The sequence below is a fragment of the Sander lucioperca genome, chromosome 14 (genome assembly GCF_008315115.2).
Source record: "Sander lucioperca isolate FBNREF2018 chromosome 14, SLUC_FBN_1.2, whole genome shotgun sequence".
In the NCBI taxonomy this organism is placed as follows: Eukaryota; Metazoa; Chordata; class Actinopteri; order Perciformes; family Percidae; genus Sander; species Sander lucioperca.
Genome location: NC_050186.1, coordinates 5877357 through 5893457, shown reverse-complemented (window position 1 = coordinate 5893457; position 16101 = coordinate 5877357). Strand labels below are relative to the sequence as shown.

General features: G+C 38.5%; 1 protein-coding gene across 1 annotated transcript in view; it reads right to left on the bottom strand.

Moving 5' to 3' along the window:
• Positions 1 to 16101, bottom strand: part of LOC118493082 (astrotactin-2) — a 200427-nt gene that overhangs the window by 75806 nt on the left and 108520 nt on the right. The window contains exon 4 of the mRNA XM_035991599.1: positions 2641 to 2793. Within this exon, the coding sequence (XP_035847492.1) occupies positions 2641 to 2793 (153 nt within the window). The remainder of the gene's footprint in view (positions 1 to 2640; positions 2794 to 16101) is intronic.

Genomic DNA, 16101 nt, shown 5'->3' with positions numbered 1-16101 from the left:
TCTCAATAATGAATTCCTGAAACACACACACATCCTCTCCTTCAACATAGGGCTCAGGGTCCATTTCCCGAAGGTATCTTAAGATATATTGATCCTAGCCCATAGATTTATAATGGGGCCTGTCAGCCTTAAAATGCTTCAAGGAACCAGGGCCCAGGTTTGGTCTGCCATGATTAAGAGGTGTGTGCCTTACTGTATACAAACCCATTTGAAGCAGGGCATGGTTGGAAAGAAATTATTTGCTCATTTCTTTACAATGTAATTTAACAGGCATACATTCATTTCCAGGTTGGACATTTTTTTATTTGACTGACCATTTTTCAAGTAAGTAAGATTTGTCACAAGTGGTCAAAGTATATTTTTGTAATATATTTTAAAAATGGCTTAGACCTTCATATCTTCATTGTGACCACCTGTATTTCATGTCATGTCTGGCACTGACTTAATTCCAGTAGCTCAGCCTAAGCACTTCTTGTCACTTCTCATAAACTACACAGATGATGTATTCCACTCCACCTGTCTGTGTCGCTTGGTTAGATCTACATAGCATGAATCCCTGTGACATCAAGTATTACACAATACAAGAGACCTTTAGCTTTTGCACAGCATAAAAAGGTCTACCAAGTTGAACAATATGAAAAAGAAAAGCATCTGCCCAGCCACAATCCACTTTAGTCTTGGCCTTTGCCTGGCGCAGGCAAGGAATTTCTATGTCTGACCAATTAACATTCCCCTCTAACATCACTCCAACTAATAGTTTCCTCCTCAGTTTAAGTGTTTCTCCTATTATCATGTTTGTAGTATTTGCCTGCACTTGAGGAGACATTTTTAGCCCAAATTATAGGCCCACAAACTAACTCTTTTACCACTGACCTCAGAGAGGACATCACTCAGCAGTGTCCTTCACAGTTTAGAGGAGCTTGACCTGCACACATTTAATTTTAGAGGCATCATCTGCTCAGAAGGTAGACACAACTTGCATTTAATTATTACAGAGTTAAATCCTCAACAGCAAATAAGACAAGCACAAGCTAAGCTGAAGTGTTCTAGATAACCATGAATATAAACTCACTCCACCACTGGCTATGTGACTGTAAAGATTAATAATCCCCACATAAGTAAGCATGCATAATATGTAAAGTTACTCAGTGTTGTATTTTACATCTACTGTAGATGACAGTGATCAAGAGGGTAGTAAGTTATTCTGTCAAGGGTAGGTGAACTCATCATGGTTAATGTCTCATTTTCAGCGTTAATGTCTCACTGGTCATAATGATATGACCAATGACACAGACTGCATGTCTAATTAAAATTATTTGGAATGTTGCTGGTAATTAGCTGAATTTATTTCTGTGGCAGAGGCTGGTGTCACCAATATGTCACATCTCAAAATTTCACCGTGCTTATTTTTTTCACAATTGTGAAACTGTACTCCCAATTGATCTTTAATGAGACAGAAAGCCAACTGAGTGAGCTGAAAGCAATCATGATAAAACATGTAAACAAAGGTAATAAGTGTATAGAGAGCCCCACTTTTTTTAAATGTGTGATTAATCTTTCTATTCTAAATAAATCAAATGATTCTCTTGAAAATATTTTGAATTTGGGTGATGCTTAAACTATTTTGAACTCATCCTAGGCAGATAGATGCAAGCCTATACAGAAGTTTAGATACAGGGCTATGTGAACCCCTGATGAATATGTAAATGGTTAAATGAAACACACAAATTATGAATCTGATTGACTAAAGTCACATTTTACCGTATTCCTCATGTCCCTATGCTATATCTGATGTCTACATCTGTTACATGATGTAAATGAAAAAAAGTCTACATATTAATACATTTCACAGATATCAAATGGGATAGGAAATGGTAAGTCACATTTACTTGAAGGAAATTAATTGTGAAAAGAACTGTGACATTGTTCTCAAAGCAATTCTCCAGAGCAGCATGGTAGCTCAGTGGTTAATATGGTCATCTAGAGGTCATACATTAAAATATTTGAGTGCAGCTTTCTTACGTTTGCTGTGTTTGCATGTGTTTCCTTGGTCATTAAATGGAATAACTTCCAACTAAATGGAACATCTAAATTGACCATTGATGAGTATTGTCTGTCATACTGAAATGAATGGATCACAATAAATGGAAAACAATTGCCACCTGGACCGTCTAATGCATTATCAATCAACAATGCTATTCTTTAGGTAATATCTGGCAGTTATGTAAAGAATATATAATTTAGGTATTCCAGTTTGGGTTGTTATAAAAAGCAACTCAAAAAATGATTTTCAGTGGACAAGCTGTGAAATCTTAGGCTTCTAAATACAAATAATGGTCAATGGCTGCTAGGGTGTTGAAAAGTGCATGGAAAGAAAATGCCCATACATTCACACATTTCATAAGGCAGAGTGGAAACGGCTCAAACATGTGTCCTCATACTTATTTCACATTATACACTGGTGCATGAATGTTCTATTAAAAGGGCAAATATCCCTGCCCAAAACTATAAAATGAATACCACAGAAGCACCAAAAGTCAGCAAACATAGTGTGGATAGTAAAATTAAAGAGAACATGCATATGTTATAAATCATCTTGCCAACAAAACTGTAAACTTTTTGAATGACTTTTTGTCCTACCTCTGGTGTGGCTGGGGACCCTCCGGCGACCCGTCGACGAGCTGTGCATGACATGCTGATAGTGAGACATGTCCGTTGGCGTGTTGGGAACACGGAAACTGTCCTGGAACCTCTGCATCAAATCCTCTACTGACTCCGTGTTTGGGTCAATAGCTACGAAACAGAGATTCCAAAGTGAAAATGGCAGGCATGTCATAAGGCTTTAAAGTGAAAATACTTTTGCAAATAGTGACCCACACACAAGATAAAGTAAAATACACACATGGATGCAAAAAGGCAAACATCCCCAAATAGCTTTTTTTTCTTTATTTTTTGAAAGATAAGAGTTCGATATGCATCATCAGTCACTAGGCTGTCCCATTGACACTGTAAAAAAGCAGCACAGTGTTATTTCTTTTATCTGGCCTTTATATGATTCCATCAATTCAATATTGCCTCATCTCTACAGGGACCCTGCCAACGCTTCCACTGATGGCTCAGTCTCACTATTTTTCTGATGAATGACTCCAAAACAACTGGCTGTGGGGAAAAGGGGGGTGGTTTTTGTACAGTAGAAAATTGCAAAAGAAAAAGGACAGGACATTCTGTCTAGATATGCTCTGGCTAATTAATTAATGCCAGAATGAAGAGACTAATTAGTCTCCCCTTATTGTGTCTGACACAAACAGGTTGAAGCATGTGGATATCTAAAAGAGATTATGCTATTCAACTACATGTATCTATAGCCTCTGTTAATAGAACCGTTCAAGCTCAATTTAAGTGACATTGTAAATGAATCTATGTAAGGAGAAATTATTTGGCTGTACTGTATGTGGTTCTATCATGTCTGCAAGCATGTACTGAAATTGTAGGATTAGACAGCTGTGGCCCAAAACAAACAACCGCTCAAAAAACTCTGAAAAACAGCTCAGTCCCCAAACTTAGTATAAGTATAGCAATCTCCAAAAGATGAGGCCATTTATCACCCCAACCACCACTACCCCCACCTATCATCAACATCTTTTGATGTGTCAGTCCGGCTCAGAGGTGTACTCTTTCCATGAATAATGGTGATGTGTTGCTCCCAGTGGATGCTCATCGTGCACGCCAATGAGCGTGCAAGAGCAGAGGAAGATGGAGATGAAGAGGATGAGGGTTGAAGTGAAGAGGCAGGAGTATTCACATTGTTTTTGATATTATAAATGGAAAGTTAACAATAACAGCGGTGTTGGAGTGTGCTTCAGAACAAATATCCTTGCAATGATACACAATTTGTTAAGATTCATTTGTGGTTAGCTAACTCTACAATGGTTAATATTTTTTGAACAGGGAATTGTTGTTGGCATGGCTACGATAATAGGCCCCCGTAACCAGGTGCAAGACATGATGCAAAGTGACCATGACCTCATTTTGGGGACAGATGTTGACTTATGGCCTCCAGCCAAAAATGTTTTTGCTTTGTAGAGTTATCAAAGTTTTTATAACAATTTTCAAGATGAACAAAACACCTAACAGTTGTTTGGTCCTTGCATATAGCTACGACAAAATCCTGATCTCTTTTCCGCAGACAGAGACACAACACCATCTAGCTTGTGCTGTCTTGTAACATGCCCATGTCTCCTGACACAGTGCAGATACAATGACAGAGTGAAATTAATTTAAAGTGCATTGGCTACTACATATTTTAGCTCTTCTATTTGGGTGTTAGTTAAGTTAGTCATCCATTTATCCTTGAAAGTTAGGAAAACAACAGGAGAACTATAACACTATGCAGCACACTCACTGTTAACCTACACTTAGCAATGAACAAAACACAAGACACATACGCATTTTCTTTTTAGATAAAATACTGTATGTACATGGGTTGTTGACTAGGATTCCAGCAGCTGGCCAGAGATGTTTCATCAAAACACCTATTCATACATGATTGAAGAGGGAGTAGAACAATGTTAGATTTTTTTTTTTCGCGAGGCATCAAGACGTGTCTATAGCCACAGGGCTGGATATGGACTTTCTGGAGATATTTCCATTATAACAGTGTGTCACATTTTCAAATCCCTGTGTTATCACTATACAAATTGATCTAAGGTGCCCTGAAGGCAGCCAAAAAGCTTGTCAAGCTGAGTCATGCACACTCAGGCAGTTGAAAACGATGTAAACTAATGGTTTATAGAGCAAGCGAGCATCAACTCTGTGAAAAGCACCACAGTCAAAAAATTTACCGTATGTAGTGCAAAGAAAACAGCAATACCTTAGGATTATAATTGCTAAAAGTGTTTCATAAGTGTTGCGAGCATATTTATTCATAAGAGATGGCTATATGTAAGTATACTGTAGGTCAGCAATGGTGAAATTTAGACTTAAGACTACCTGCTCATTTTTAAGCATAAGGTTGAAGAAGAACTTTGGTTTAGTTTAGTGAGTAGTTGACATATGCATTCACACAGAACCTGAGGCCATCTACCATCTGATACTGTATAATCTAATGGCATTTAAATGTTTTCAGTTTAATTTCCTGTTGCAGTGTTTGCTAGTATAGCTCATGGAAATGAAACAGATCATTTCACCACAGTTCTGGTGAAATAGTACATACTTTTTGTTTATGAAGAATAGGAATTTCCAGATCTCTGAATTTGAAAATGTTGTTTCAATCATGCTGCTAGTTGAAAATAATAAAGTAATTTACTTTGTGTAAGTGTGCTTTTTGTGCATTTATGTAACTACCACTGTTGCTGACATATCCCCCACATCACTGCTGCTAAGTGGCCAGTGGCTTCAAATTCACAGTAAGCTGTGCACATCACTCACTCACCACCCCAGCCTTCATTCATTTGTTTCTCTATTTACGATACTACCGCTTACTGAATGCTGCCTCCAGCTTCTACTGCTGAAAATTAGTTTATTTACAATCCAGCAGCCTTCAATGTATCACATACTGCAAAGATATCCATTTTGTTTGACTAACTAATGGACTACAGCTAAAGCTATGATACACTACCAAAGTATAATTTGTTCTGCTACTATGTTGTATCATACAGATACAGATATACAGATATAATTGAACTTTGTTCAGGTCGCATACTGGCTTTGATGCTGAAGCAGCTACTGTTGCTTCTGGTTATTGTGTGGTGCATGTACACCAACCCTTGGCTGTGAGTCGGGTTCTGCCTTGTGCTGAAGGAATGCTTTTGAGCACATGACACAGAGACTAAAACAAGAGTTCCCTACAAGTCCTGGCATCGACTTGCAAAGGATTTCCCATACTGACCGTTTCCTTTCAACCAACTAAGTCTAAGTCAATTTCCATGCACAGTAAGTCCCACATAAGTGCGTAGGATGGTGTGCAGTGATGCCAAAAAGGTAACTCACTTGTCATTGGTTACACACTCTTACAAACACACACACACACACACACACACACACACACACACTACATGGACCATAGTACTCCTAACTCTGTTGCATGTACGTTAAGCATAATGTAAAAGCTTTAGCTGTGGTGCATTGAGAACACATACCATGTGATGCACTAAACAGTTTAGACAAAGAAGACAATGGAATGGACACATTTTAAATTATCCTTGTGTTATATGCATCAGCTATACAGTATGATGCAGAGAATAAGTCAAGGCTTTTACATTGGTGGCCAGAAAACATTTCTCTTATATACAGTAGCATGTCTAGAAGTACAAAAAGCCTCCTCTCCTTTTCATGTGCATCAATGTGTGAATGTCCTGGGAGAAAGAAAGCACATTTCAAGGCCATAATAGCGGAGTAGTTTTCTCTGTTAGGCACAGCAGAATGTATCTTAAACAGTAAAATGACGGTATAGGCTTACACACATTCAACCTACACATGTTCTGCTGGGCAACACATTTGGCATTTGGTTTGTGTTTTAAAATCCAAAAGGGCTTCACTTCAGCTGTAGTGTCAATATACGGGGATAAAACCTTGAAAGGAAAGTGAATAGAAAAAATAAAGTACTCAACAATGGCTAAGGGAGCTTCATTCCCTGTGGGCATTTATGGTAGTTTTAGGCTAATTCAGGTACATTTTGAAGAAAGAAAAGATCCTAGGCAGGGCAGAAGTGCCTTGAGCCACAGTCTCCTTGAAACAAATGTAAGTCCCTGAGTTGCTGATGTTTATGTTTTTATCTCTGTCTTCCCCACTAACACACACATACAACTTAAATCTCAACCATCTTAAAATATTAAAATATCATGATGGATGTGTTTGCACCATACAGTAAAGTACACTTAATCCTGTAAAACTGACACATGTTCTTTGGCCAATCTTCAGATATGAAGGAATCATTTCATTTAATTACAAACAAGATGGTCCTCATGTTATCACTAATTGTCCACAAGACTCCATAGTTGACACAAGATATTGTAAGACATAAATGTCTGCATTAGTCATGAACACTAAAACACAAATGTGTTCATTTTTTGCAGAATGTTTTCTCCTGAAGGTCTCTCACTATTTTGCTGTTAATCCCCATTTCTCACTTCTGTCAGAAGCAGCTACCAAGATATTTTATTCTGACATTCGTTTTTCCCCAGACCCCAGGTCCACACTGGCTTCTCATTTTAAGTTCAATGTCAGCTAAAGCCCGGGTGCCTTTATTTTCTCTGTTTCATCTCCCTTATCTGCAGTTACTCCCTTATCATGTGTTAACAGTGTCTCATAAGCAGTGGATGTCAACAGCATGATGCATCAGTCAACCTATTCCTGGTGGTCTAACGGTGCCCAGTATGGGAAGATAACCCTTCCTTAATTTTCTATTTGTTGGACTGTATGCTTGTTTTTGTTTATGCAGGCTTTTGTGAAAGTGTGTATGTATATGCATGTGTTTGTTTTTGTCTACGTAAATGACATGTCTTAGCTCCTGCCCCACTTTTATTTGCTACTCCCTGTCCGTTAAGTACATTGCTTTCACAGTTGTGTGTAAAGCACAGCAGTTTACATAAAGTGTACTCCAATCCCCATTTTCATCTTTTCATGGCCTTTACTGGAATATGAAAATGGCCGTCAAACCAAATGATTTTCATTGTAAACAGTGGCAGAAAAATCTATTTGAAGCTTGATAACATACTCAACAAAGACAAATGTATTACATGGATATGTTCACATCCAATGTAAAGACCATGGCACATTAAACATCTGAAAAATAATCAGGGTGTTGCTGAAGTGTTCAGTACAAACATAATACCGCCTGTCTGTTTTTCCCTCCTTCTCTCCGTTTTTTGCATCTCTTATACTCTAGCCTCCCCTGGGAGCTCATTGGTGAGCAATGCATTCATACAGACCCAGAGACGTAAGGCATGCAGCCATTTGCTTTTTGATGGACATGTACTCAGTGTTCTTATTATGGGTCCATTAAGGTGTCAGGAGAGCCTCACTAGTTAGGCAAAACACAAAAAAGGTTAGCATTAACAAACTACTCACTGCCAGACAAGTTAAAGAGGAATTTTGGTATTTTTCAACCTGGACCCTATTTGCGCATGCATTTCTGTCTAAATGACTAATGTGAACAAAGATCTTTGAAATTGGTCCAGCATTGAGCGAGAACGCTGTTACCAATTACCAGGCTGCAATGTAATGTTGGTAATTGGTATCTATTTTTTCATACCTTGACATTTCACCAGGGTGTACGGTATACAAAGGTATTTGTGTAAAATAAAAATAAAACAGTTGGCGTGGACCACGCTGTCCAACAGCATTGGACATTAATCTCTTCCGCTTATGGCAAGGGACCCGTCTAATTTGCCAAGTATTTGACATCGTCATTTCTGTCATTTCGTTGGTGAAATATATTCATTTCATAATCACAACGAGAACAAGAAGCAGACAAACAAGAACAAGAAAAATGTGGGTGGCATAATAAAGCTTAAATTGTCACAGTAAACTTTAGAGATGACTGCTGATTAACCAAAATGTTTTCCTCCTGTGCAATTCATTGTCAAAGTAGATATTAGTTGAGAATTCAGCATACTGTTTGTTAGTAATAGTACTGACACCATTATTTTTACTACTACAGTTGCTGCTACAGCTTCTACTAATACAATAACGACAATGCTAATAAATGTGTATGGTATGATATAACTTACAACAATCAACAGAGGAGGGATTCATGTTTTTTCATTTAAAAAGTTCACTGGTAAAGCATTAATTTGCAGAAGAAGAGGATTCTAAAAATATATCTCTGGGTATCACAACAACAAAAAACTGATATAATGATGCCTGTATCTGATGCCCGTACCTTCACAGAAAATGATATTCAGCACCAGGAAAGGCAACAGTTGTTCTGTCAGCAGAAAATACACTGAAGGACTAGCTACTCAAAAAAGCCAAATGAACAAGACTAGGCCGGCTTCCACCAAATCGCTGATACAGCCTATGGGAATTACTGTCTGTCAGAAACTGAAACCTTTGACCATGACTTTCTGTCCATAAATAGTGCTTGAACCTTATTTCTCTTAGGCTCAAGAAGCTATTTCCTCTCTGCTGAAAGTCAGTGAGACACGAGGCAACATTTTCAGGATCCTCAACAATGCCCTGTGCCCTAAGGCAGGAGGTGATACGGCTTGCAATTCAGCTTGGAAGATGGATTAGAGTATTCTAAATTCACACACACACACACACACACACACACACACACACACACACACACACACACACACATATATGGTAGTAGTAGACTGTGTGGAAGCTATACCATATCATGACACGTCATGCTAAACTACCTGTTTTAGGGGACAGGGTATTGACCAAGACGCTGCAGAAGTTGCCTCTACACTTAAGCTGACCTTAGCTAAATGCAAAAAACACAATTAAAAAAATAGAATCTTTACAATCATTCATTTGGTATAAAATTATTTTGTAAACTGGAAAATGAAATAAATGTCTGCCTATTCCTAGCAGGCATCTTTTAAAATACACAGATTAATTTCATTCACACAGTAACACCAACTTAAAGCCAATACGATCAACACAAAAGTAAACTAAATAAAATGACAAAAGTTGGAAATGAATGCTCAATATCACTTATGCACATATTGCCAATTTAATTTTAGCAACTTCTTTACATGTTTCAACAATTGGGAATCAGTTATAGACTCTCCCTATTCAAAGCCATCCCACCAGGCAGCCAACGGCACTCATATACACAGTAGCAGATGCAGGTATGTGGAAAATGGAGGAGAGATTTCTGAAGATCTTTGACCCTACAAACCCCTGCTGTTTTTATTTGGGGCAAATCTGGAAAAAAAGAAAGTGATCCAAAGAAATAACAATTCCTGCAGTTTTCAGTTTTTTTTTTTTATTACATTTCCTTTTATTACTCCCATTCTCATGTCTTTTCTTTGCCTGTACCTCCAACACATGCCATCACGCACGCAGGCACAAGCACATACACACTTAAGCTGCATCGCTATTCCCTTGTGTTCTCTCCTCCCCTTCACGGCTTGGGGAGCAAATGAGTGCAGAAGGGATCAATAGCAAGGAAACAGGGGTTCATACCAGCTCTGATTCCCTCTGTGATTTATTAAAGTTGCCATTGTGTCAATAGGAGCAGTCCAGTCTAGCTCTCTGGGAAAGCTTTGACAGCACTGCTTCTGGAAGTGTGACAGGTACATGTGAAGAGAGTAAGAGGTTTGACAGATACAAAGAAAAAGACAAAAGTCTTGGAGATGACAAGGGATCCAGAGATGAACGGAGAATGGCAGAGAGAGAAAGAAATAGAGCCAGAGACGTGTGAGGAAGAGATGGGTAGACAATGGATGCCATGGGTGTTGAAGCAAAGAGAAAGGAGATGATGTTGGGAATGAGATGCAAATAAGAGAGCCGGGAGGGATACAGAGCAGCGGGTAAAGGAGCATAAGCTGAAAATATGAGAAGACAGACGGGGGAAAAAAAAATAATGGGGAGAAGTTATCATAGAAAGAAAAAAGCAAGAATGGGCAGGAATTAGAGTCAACGTACAGTAAGAGGGAGAGACAATAAAATAAAAGGGAATTGTCATTTGGAAATGTACTTTTTATCTTGTGCCATTGAATAGTTTTAGAAAATATCTTAATGCATGAACCACCGTAATTGGGTTAATAATGCTTACCACTAATCATAAAAAACTAATATTTTGTGTATTTAAAATGATCAATGAATAGGTGGATACGGTTCCACAATGCTTACTCTTTGAGAATAAAGTCAGAATTCTGGGAAAAAAGTCAGAATTCTGAAACTCAGAACTCAACTACATTTTTCACATGTGGCCCTAATCCCCTTGCATAGATCTCTAATCCCAAAACTAACAGATACATACCAAAGGCACCATGCTGAAGGCATTGCCACAGTTATAGTCATAGCACATAATCCATGTCGAAAAAAAGATACAGTATGGGAGAATTGCAAGTTTGACAAAATCCTACATCATAGAAAGAAAGGAATGAGCGGTATTGCATTTTTCTCCTATGGCGATTGCCAAGATACTACAAAATGAAATATATTGACAGTCGAAAACACTTAAAGACATCTGGAGGACTTAGAAAAACACAAGGAACAGACAGAAACTCCCCCGCTCTGCAGGATTTTAACATTTACTGTCTCATGCCTAGTCAACCCCAGCCACTGGAAAGCATGTAATGTCCCATCTTTAGTCAGACACTTTTTCTTTCTGCTAGCTTTTGCCTCTACTTGTATATTTTAAAGCATCTGCTGCTTGCAGAGGAGCAGGAATAAAGTGCTATGTATAGCTCCTGCTCTTGCCATGGGCTAGAATAAAATATGGATGTGTCTCCCCATGCTGCGCCAGCTAAACATTGCAGGCCAAGCTCTGACCTCCAATTGCTCCAGACAGGCTGAAGCTCTTGACTGACAATTAATTCAGAAATACACCCAGGTCATGAGGTTTAAGAACAAGATCCTCATATAAAAATATTTCAAATAAATGTATCTGTTGGGACAGTGTGGAAGACAGTTATTCAAAGATGTATGGGTTAATAACTCTGTACATTTTTAATAAGTAACAATGACGTGCAGCCTATTGCTGGCAGGTAACACCTGGAAACACCTACTGTAAAACTGTATTGAATTGGATAAAGATGAGATGAGATGATTTATTGATCCCATGGTGAAATTCACAAGTTACTGTACCTGCCATGTCATACTTTGGTGAAAGAAACTCAAAAGTAACGCAAAAGTAGTGTAAAGCATTACAATTCAGAGACAGTAATATTGTAATATAACTAATTACTCTCAAATGACATTAACTAGTAATCTATATTGTATTACATTTTGGAAGTAACTTGCCCAGCACTGTCCAATGCAATCTGAAAAGGTTCGCTGTTACCAATTACCAGGCTGCAATGTAATGTTGGTAATTGGTATCTATTTTTTCATACCTTGACATTTCACCAGGGTGTATGGTATACACAGGTATTTGTGTAAAATAAAAATAAAACAGCTGGCGTGGATCACGCTGTCCAACAGTATTGGACATTAATCTCTTCCGCTTATGGCTTTTAATCGCTTAATTTTTATCGCTTTTAATCAGGCGCGCGGGAACCTATTTTTGACCAGGAGTGCTGAATAACAAAATAATGGATGTCTGATGATTTCTCCCCCCAGGAAATGTTTCGGATTTTGACAGCTAAATACGTCATTTTAGCACAGTGTATGGGTGAGAGTGAGAAGTTTTAGAAATTCCATTGTTTCACAATTATGCGACAGCACTCGCCACTCCGACTCCACTGCGCACACCCTAACATCACAGAAACGCACTTGACATCATTAGCCTGTTTCAGTATATAGCTAAGGTAAATTACTTTTCTGATCGTCAAAACCACACCAGAGATGTTTGGCTTGAAAATATATGCTAATAATCAGGCTGCAATTACCTCGCCAACAATTTCCTGTGCCTTCTCCACAGAAAATGTGTCCTAACCACGTCACAGCGGTTTCTGTTACACAAAACATACGCAATGAAAACAATCGTACTATCGAGGAAACATCAACTGTAACATCTACAGATGAAATCTTGCTAATTTTAGCCGCATTACTATGCCGGAAGAAAAAATCTTGTATCCTTTTCTGCGATATATTCTTCTCTACAACGAATGTTCCAGTCAACTAGCCTCAGCCTGCTCGCTTCTCAGCGAGTCACGTCAGTTGACTCACTTTCACTTTGACCTCTAGCAGCTATAACTTTTAGTAGGCTATATTCAAACCTATCCATAACCCTTTTTTGCTATTTGCCTCATTATTTGATATACCAAATATAAATAATGTCAGACAGCGAATTAAATTATATAAAAATAAAATAAATAAAATCCAGCTCCTGCCAACAGGGGGTGCTGCAGCACCCTCAGCACCCCCGTTCCCACGCCCTTGCTTTTAATATAACTAATTACTCTCAAATGACATTAACTAGTAATCTATATTGTATTACATTTTGGAAGTAACTTGCCCAACACTGTCCAATGCAATCTGAAAAGGTTCTGGGAGCCAACATTGCATGCAAAATCTATTGCACGCAAAGACACTCTCCTTACACACATGCATACCTTTTGACGTATGCTGAGCAAAAGAAACAAAGGCAAATACAAAAGCGTTATCTTCCACAGTGACATTCTTTGACTACCAAGCAACCATTCCCAGGATGCATTGTTGACCGTATTTCAGATCGTATCTCAGAAAACAAGGCAGACACATGGTCAACAATGCATCCTTGGGAGGGTTGATGTTTGACGATGTTTCATGTCTAATCTTAAAGAAACAAGGCAGGAAAAAGCTCACAATAAGCTCTTTGGAAATCAAATTAACTCTACAACCTGCCAAATAGTGAGAATGTCTGAAACTGAACCTGGGTGCCATTTCAGCAGGTTGTCTTGAGCTATGGGAGTGGTTTTCATGTGCTCCTTATCCATGATCAGCACCAAGATTGTTTTCGTATTCTTTGGTGAGTCATGAAAGAGTATAAGAATCAACACTTAGGTGAGTCAACCTCCTCCCACATTTCACAGCTCATCCAGAGGGCCTCTGACCTAATGGGCTCAGCTCAAATGGCAACAATCCAGCTAAGCTCTGCAGAATCCCTCTGTATGCAGCAAGCAAAAATACAAGGTATTTATCCCATTTCTTTCCCGAAGGAAATGCGTTCAGTGTTTCATTGAAACACACTACCAGTCTATTAGTCTGTGAGTGGCAAGAAGTAGCTCTCTCCCTTGGAGCTTTGAAGAGTGTGCAGCTCATAAAAATGAGGTTCTGGTCAGTATTTTGTTCTATACCTGACTGAAAACTCTGAGCATGACTGCAGCAAATTGCCTAGCTGTTACCTCCCTCAAAGGCTAGGCTTCCGCACAATTCCTGGCGTAGCATTCTGGGTCAAAACACTCTACTCCTGCTCCTGGATTGTGACCTTCATCCACCTGTCTTCTGTCTCTCTCTATGTGCAGCTGCATGAAGCTCTTGAACATCTTAGCCAAGACGACCAGGCTGGACTCAGCAGACAAGTGGGGTTGATTCCTGACTGAAAGCCGTCCTTCACCTTCAGTGGCATCTTTCTCCATTCTGTCTGCTGGGGCTCTTTTGGAGACATCCTTTGATTTTTTTTAGCTTCTGACACCACAAAATATTGCTGAAGCGATAAGCTTTGTTTTCAGCTAATGCTTGAATACACACACAACACAACACAAAGTATTAATCCTATTCTATGCCATGTATGGGATAAAATGACATAAATTGCAGGTACTAATGCGTGTGCATAACCAGTATGCAACCTACACATAGAGTGCAAGGAATATCCCATTGACACTGTGATTACCATCACTTCCAAATGCACCTTGAATCTTCCTCAAAAGTACTGTGGATGCTGTCAGAGTTAATCTTTTCCTAGAAATCATTGTTGTTGTTCTGCAGTACCTTATTATAATATGGGACAACTGAAAGGGGTATGTAATCTATTTTGTTGTTTCTGACTTTTGGGGATTGTAAGTTTTATGGGTGTTGATTTATTTGTTGAGGGGTTACCCCCTTGTAAATGTCATATTTTCTTTCAAATTTAATAATGAATTCTTTGGATATGTTTAACTGCTGTTTTCTTTTTATGACTATTCATGACACTTTGTGACACTTCTAATTGTTATACAGTGATTGTGCGGGGAGACACTGATGAATGTCTTCACGGTCAAAAATATGTTAAAACTTTTGACAGATTCCAAAGACAATAATAAATATTATGAACTATTTCCAGATCTTGCTACAGTGGTACTGGGAACATTTCCACCACATGTAGGAGTGGAAATGAAGCAGAAAAGACATTATGCAAATATAATTAGGATAGGGTGCCAATTTATCACACACTGAGATAATTCATCACACCCAGAAATAATTTGGAAATGTAATACGCTGCAAGCAACTGTATTTTTCCTACAATTGCATATTGACCAAAGGCAGGCTGAGGAGAACAGCTGCAGTTCTGGATTTTCTCCTGCACAAACCCCCAAAAAATGGAAGGGGTGGATTGGACCGAGGCCCCACCCATAATTTAAGGCACACATATATTCTAACCTGTAACATTTCAATTTTTATGATGGCATAACCTGACTGTAAATACAAATATCATTGTTCACTTTTCTTTCCTTCTGTCATAGTTTAAATTACAGAAACACTATGAATTATTTAGGGGTCTAAGCCTGAAGTGGTGGTGCCTATTAGTCTATTGTTATTATTGTGTTACTGCCTATTCTTCTTTTTCTGTTTTCTTTCCTAAAGTAACAGCATTCAAACCTTTAAAGACGTTGTCTTTGTGAACAGTTTGAATAAGTAGCATAATAACTTTAATGAACAAAGAGTCTTTGAAATACTGGGAACACAGCAACATTGAGTAATATATTGACTAATACATGTGGGTGAGCAGTCCCAACCACATTTCAAAACAGCCTCATAAAGATGGTTTATGAGTTGGCATGCAATCAACCCACATATATCGATCTGGCGTGGACTTGGTGCTTACAAATCCATTTCTACAGGCATTTCTTGTTTTTCTCTCTCTGACAACAGCCTAACGTTGGATCGGATTACTAAGGGATCATTTCTCAATGAGTCACAATACCTGGACCCCCCCCCCATTATTTTATTCTAGTCATTTCTGCTCCAAATCATCTCATCTGCTGCTGTACTCTGCATATAGGAGTTTATTCATTTTGTGCTGCTTTGAAACTTCCCAACAAATACAATGCACCAGAGATGCTGAACCCATGATTGATGAAACTGACACTGGCTGTTTTCACACTGGAGTGGGTACAGACTAGAATTCTATGATGAACTGCTTAAAGTGTCACATTTATTGGATGTATTGCCTGAGTTCAATTAGAAAATCATTATAACATACAGCCTACATGCTGGATCTTGATCATGTAGTGATATTTGTGCACACTCTGTACACACTGTACATATGCTGCTCATGTGCATCTTTAAATCATCTTA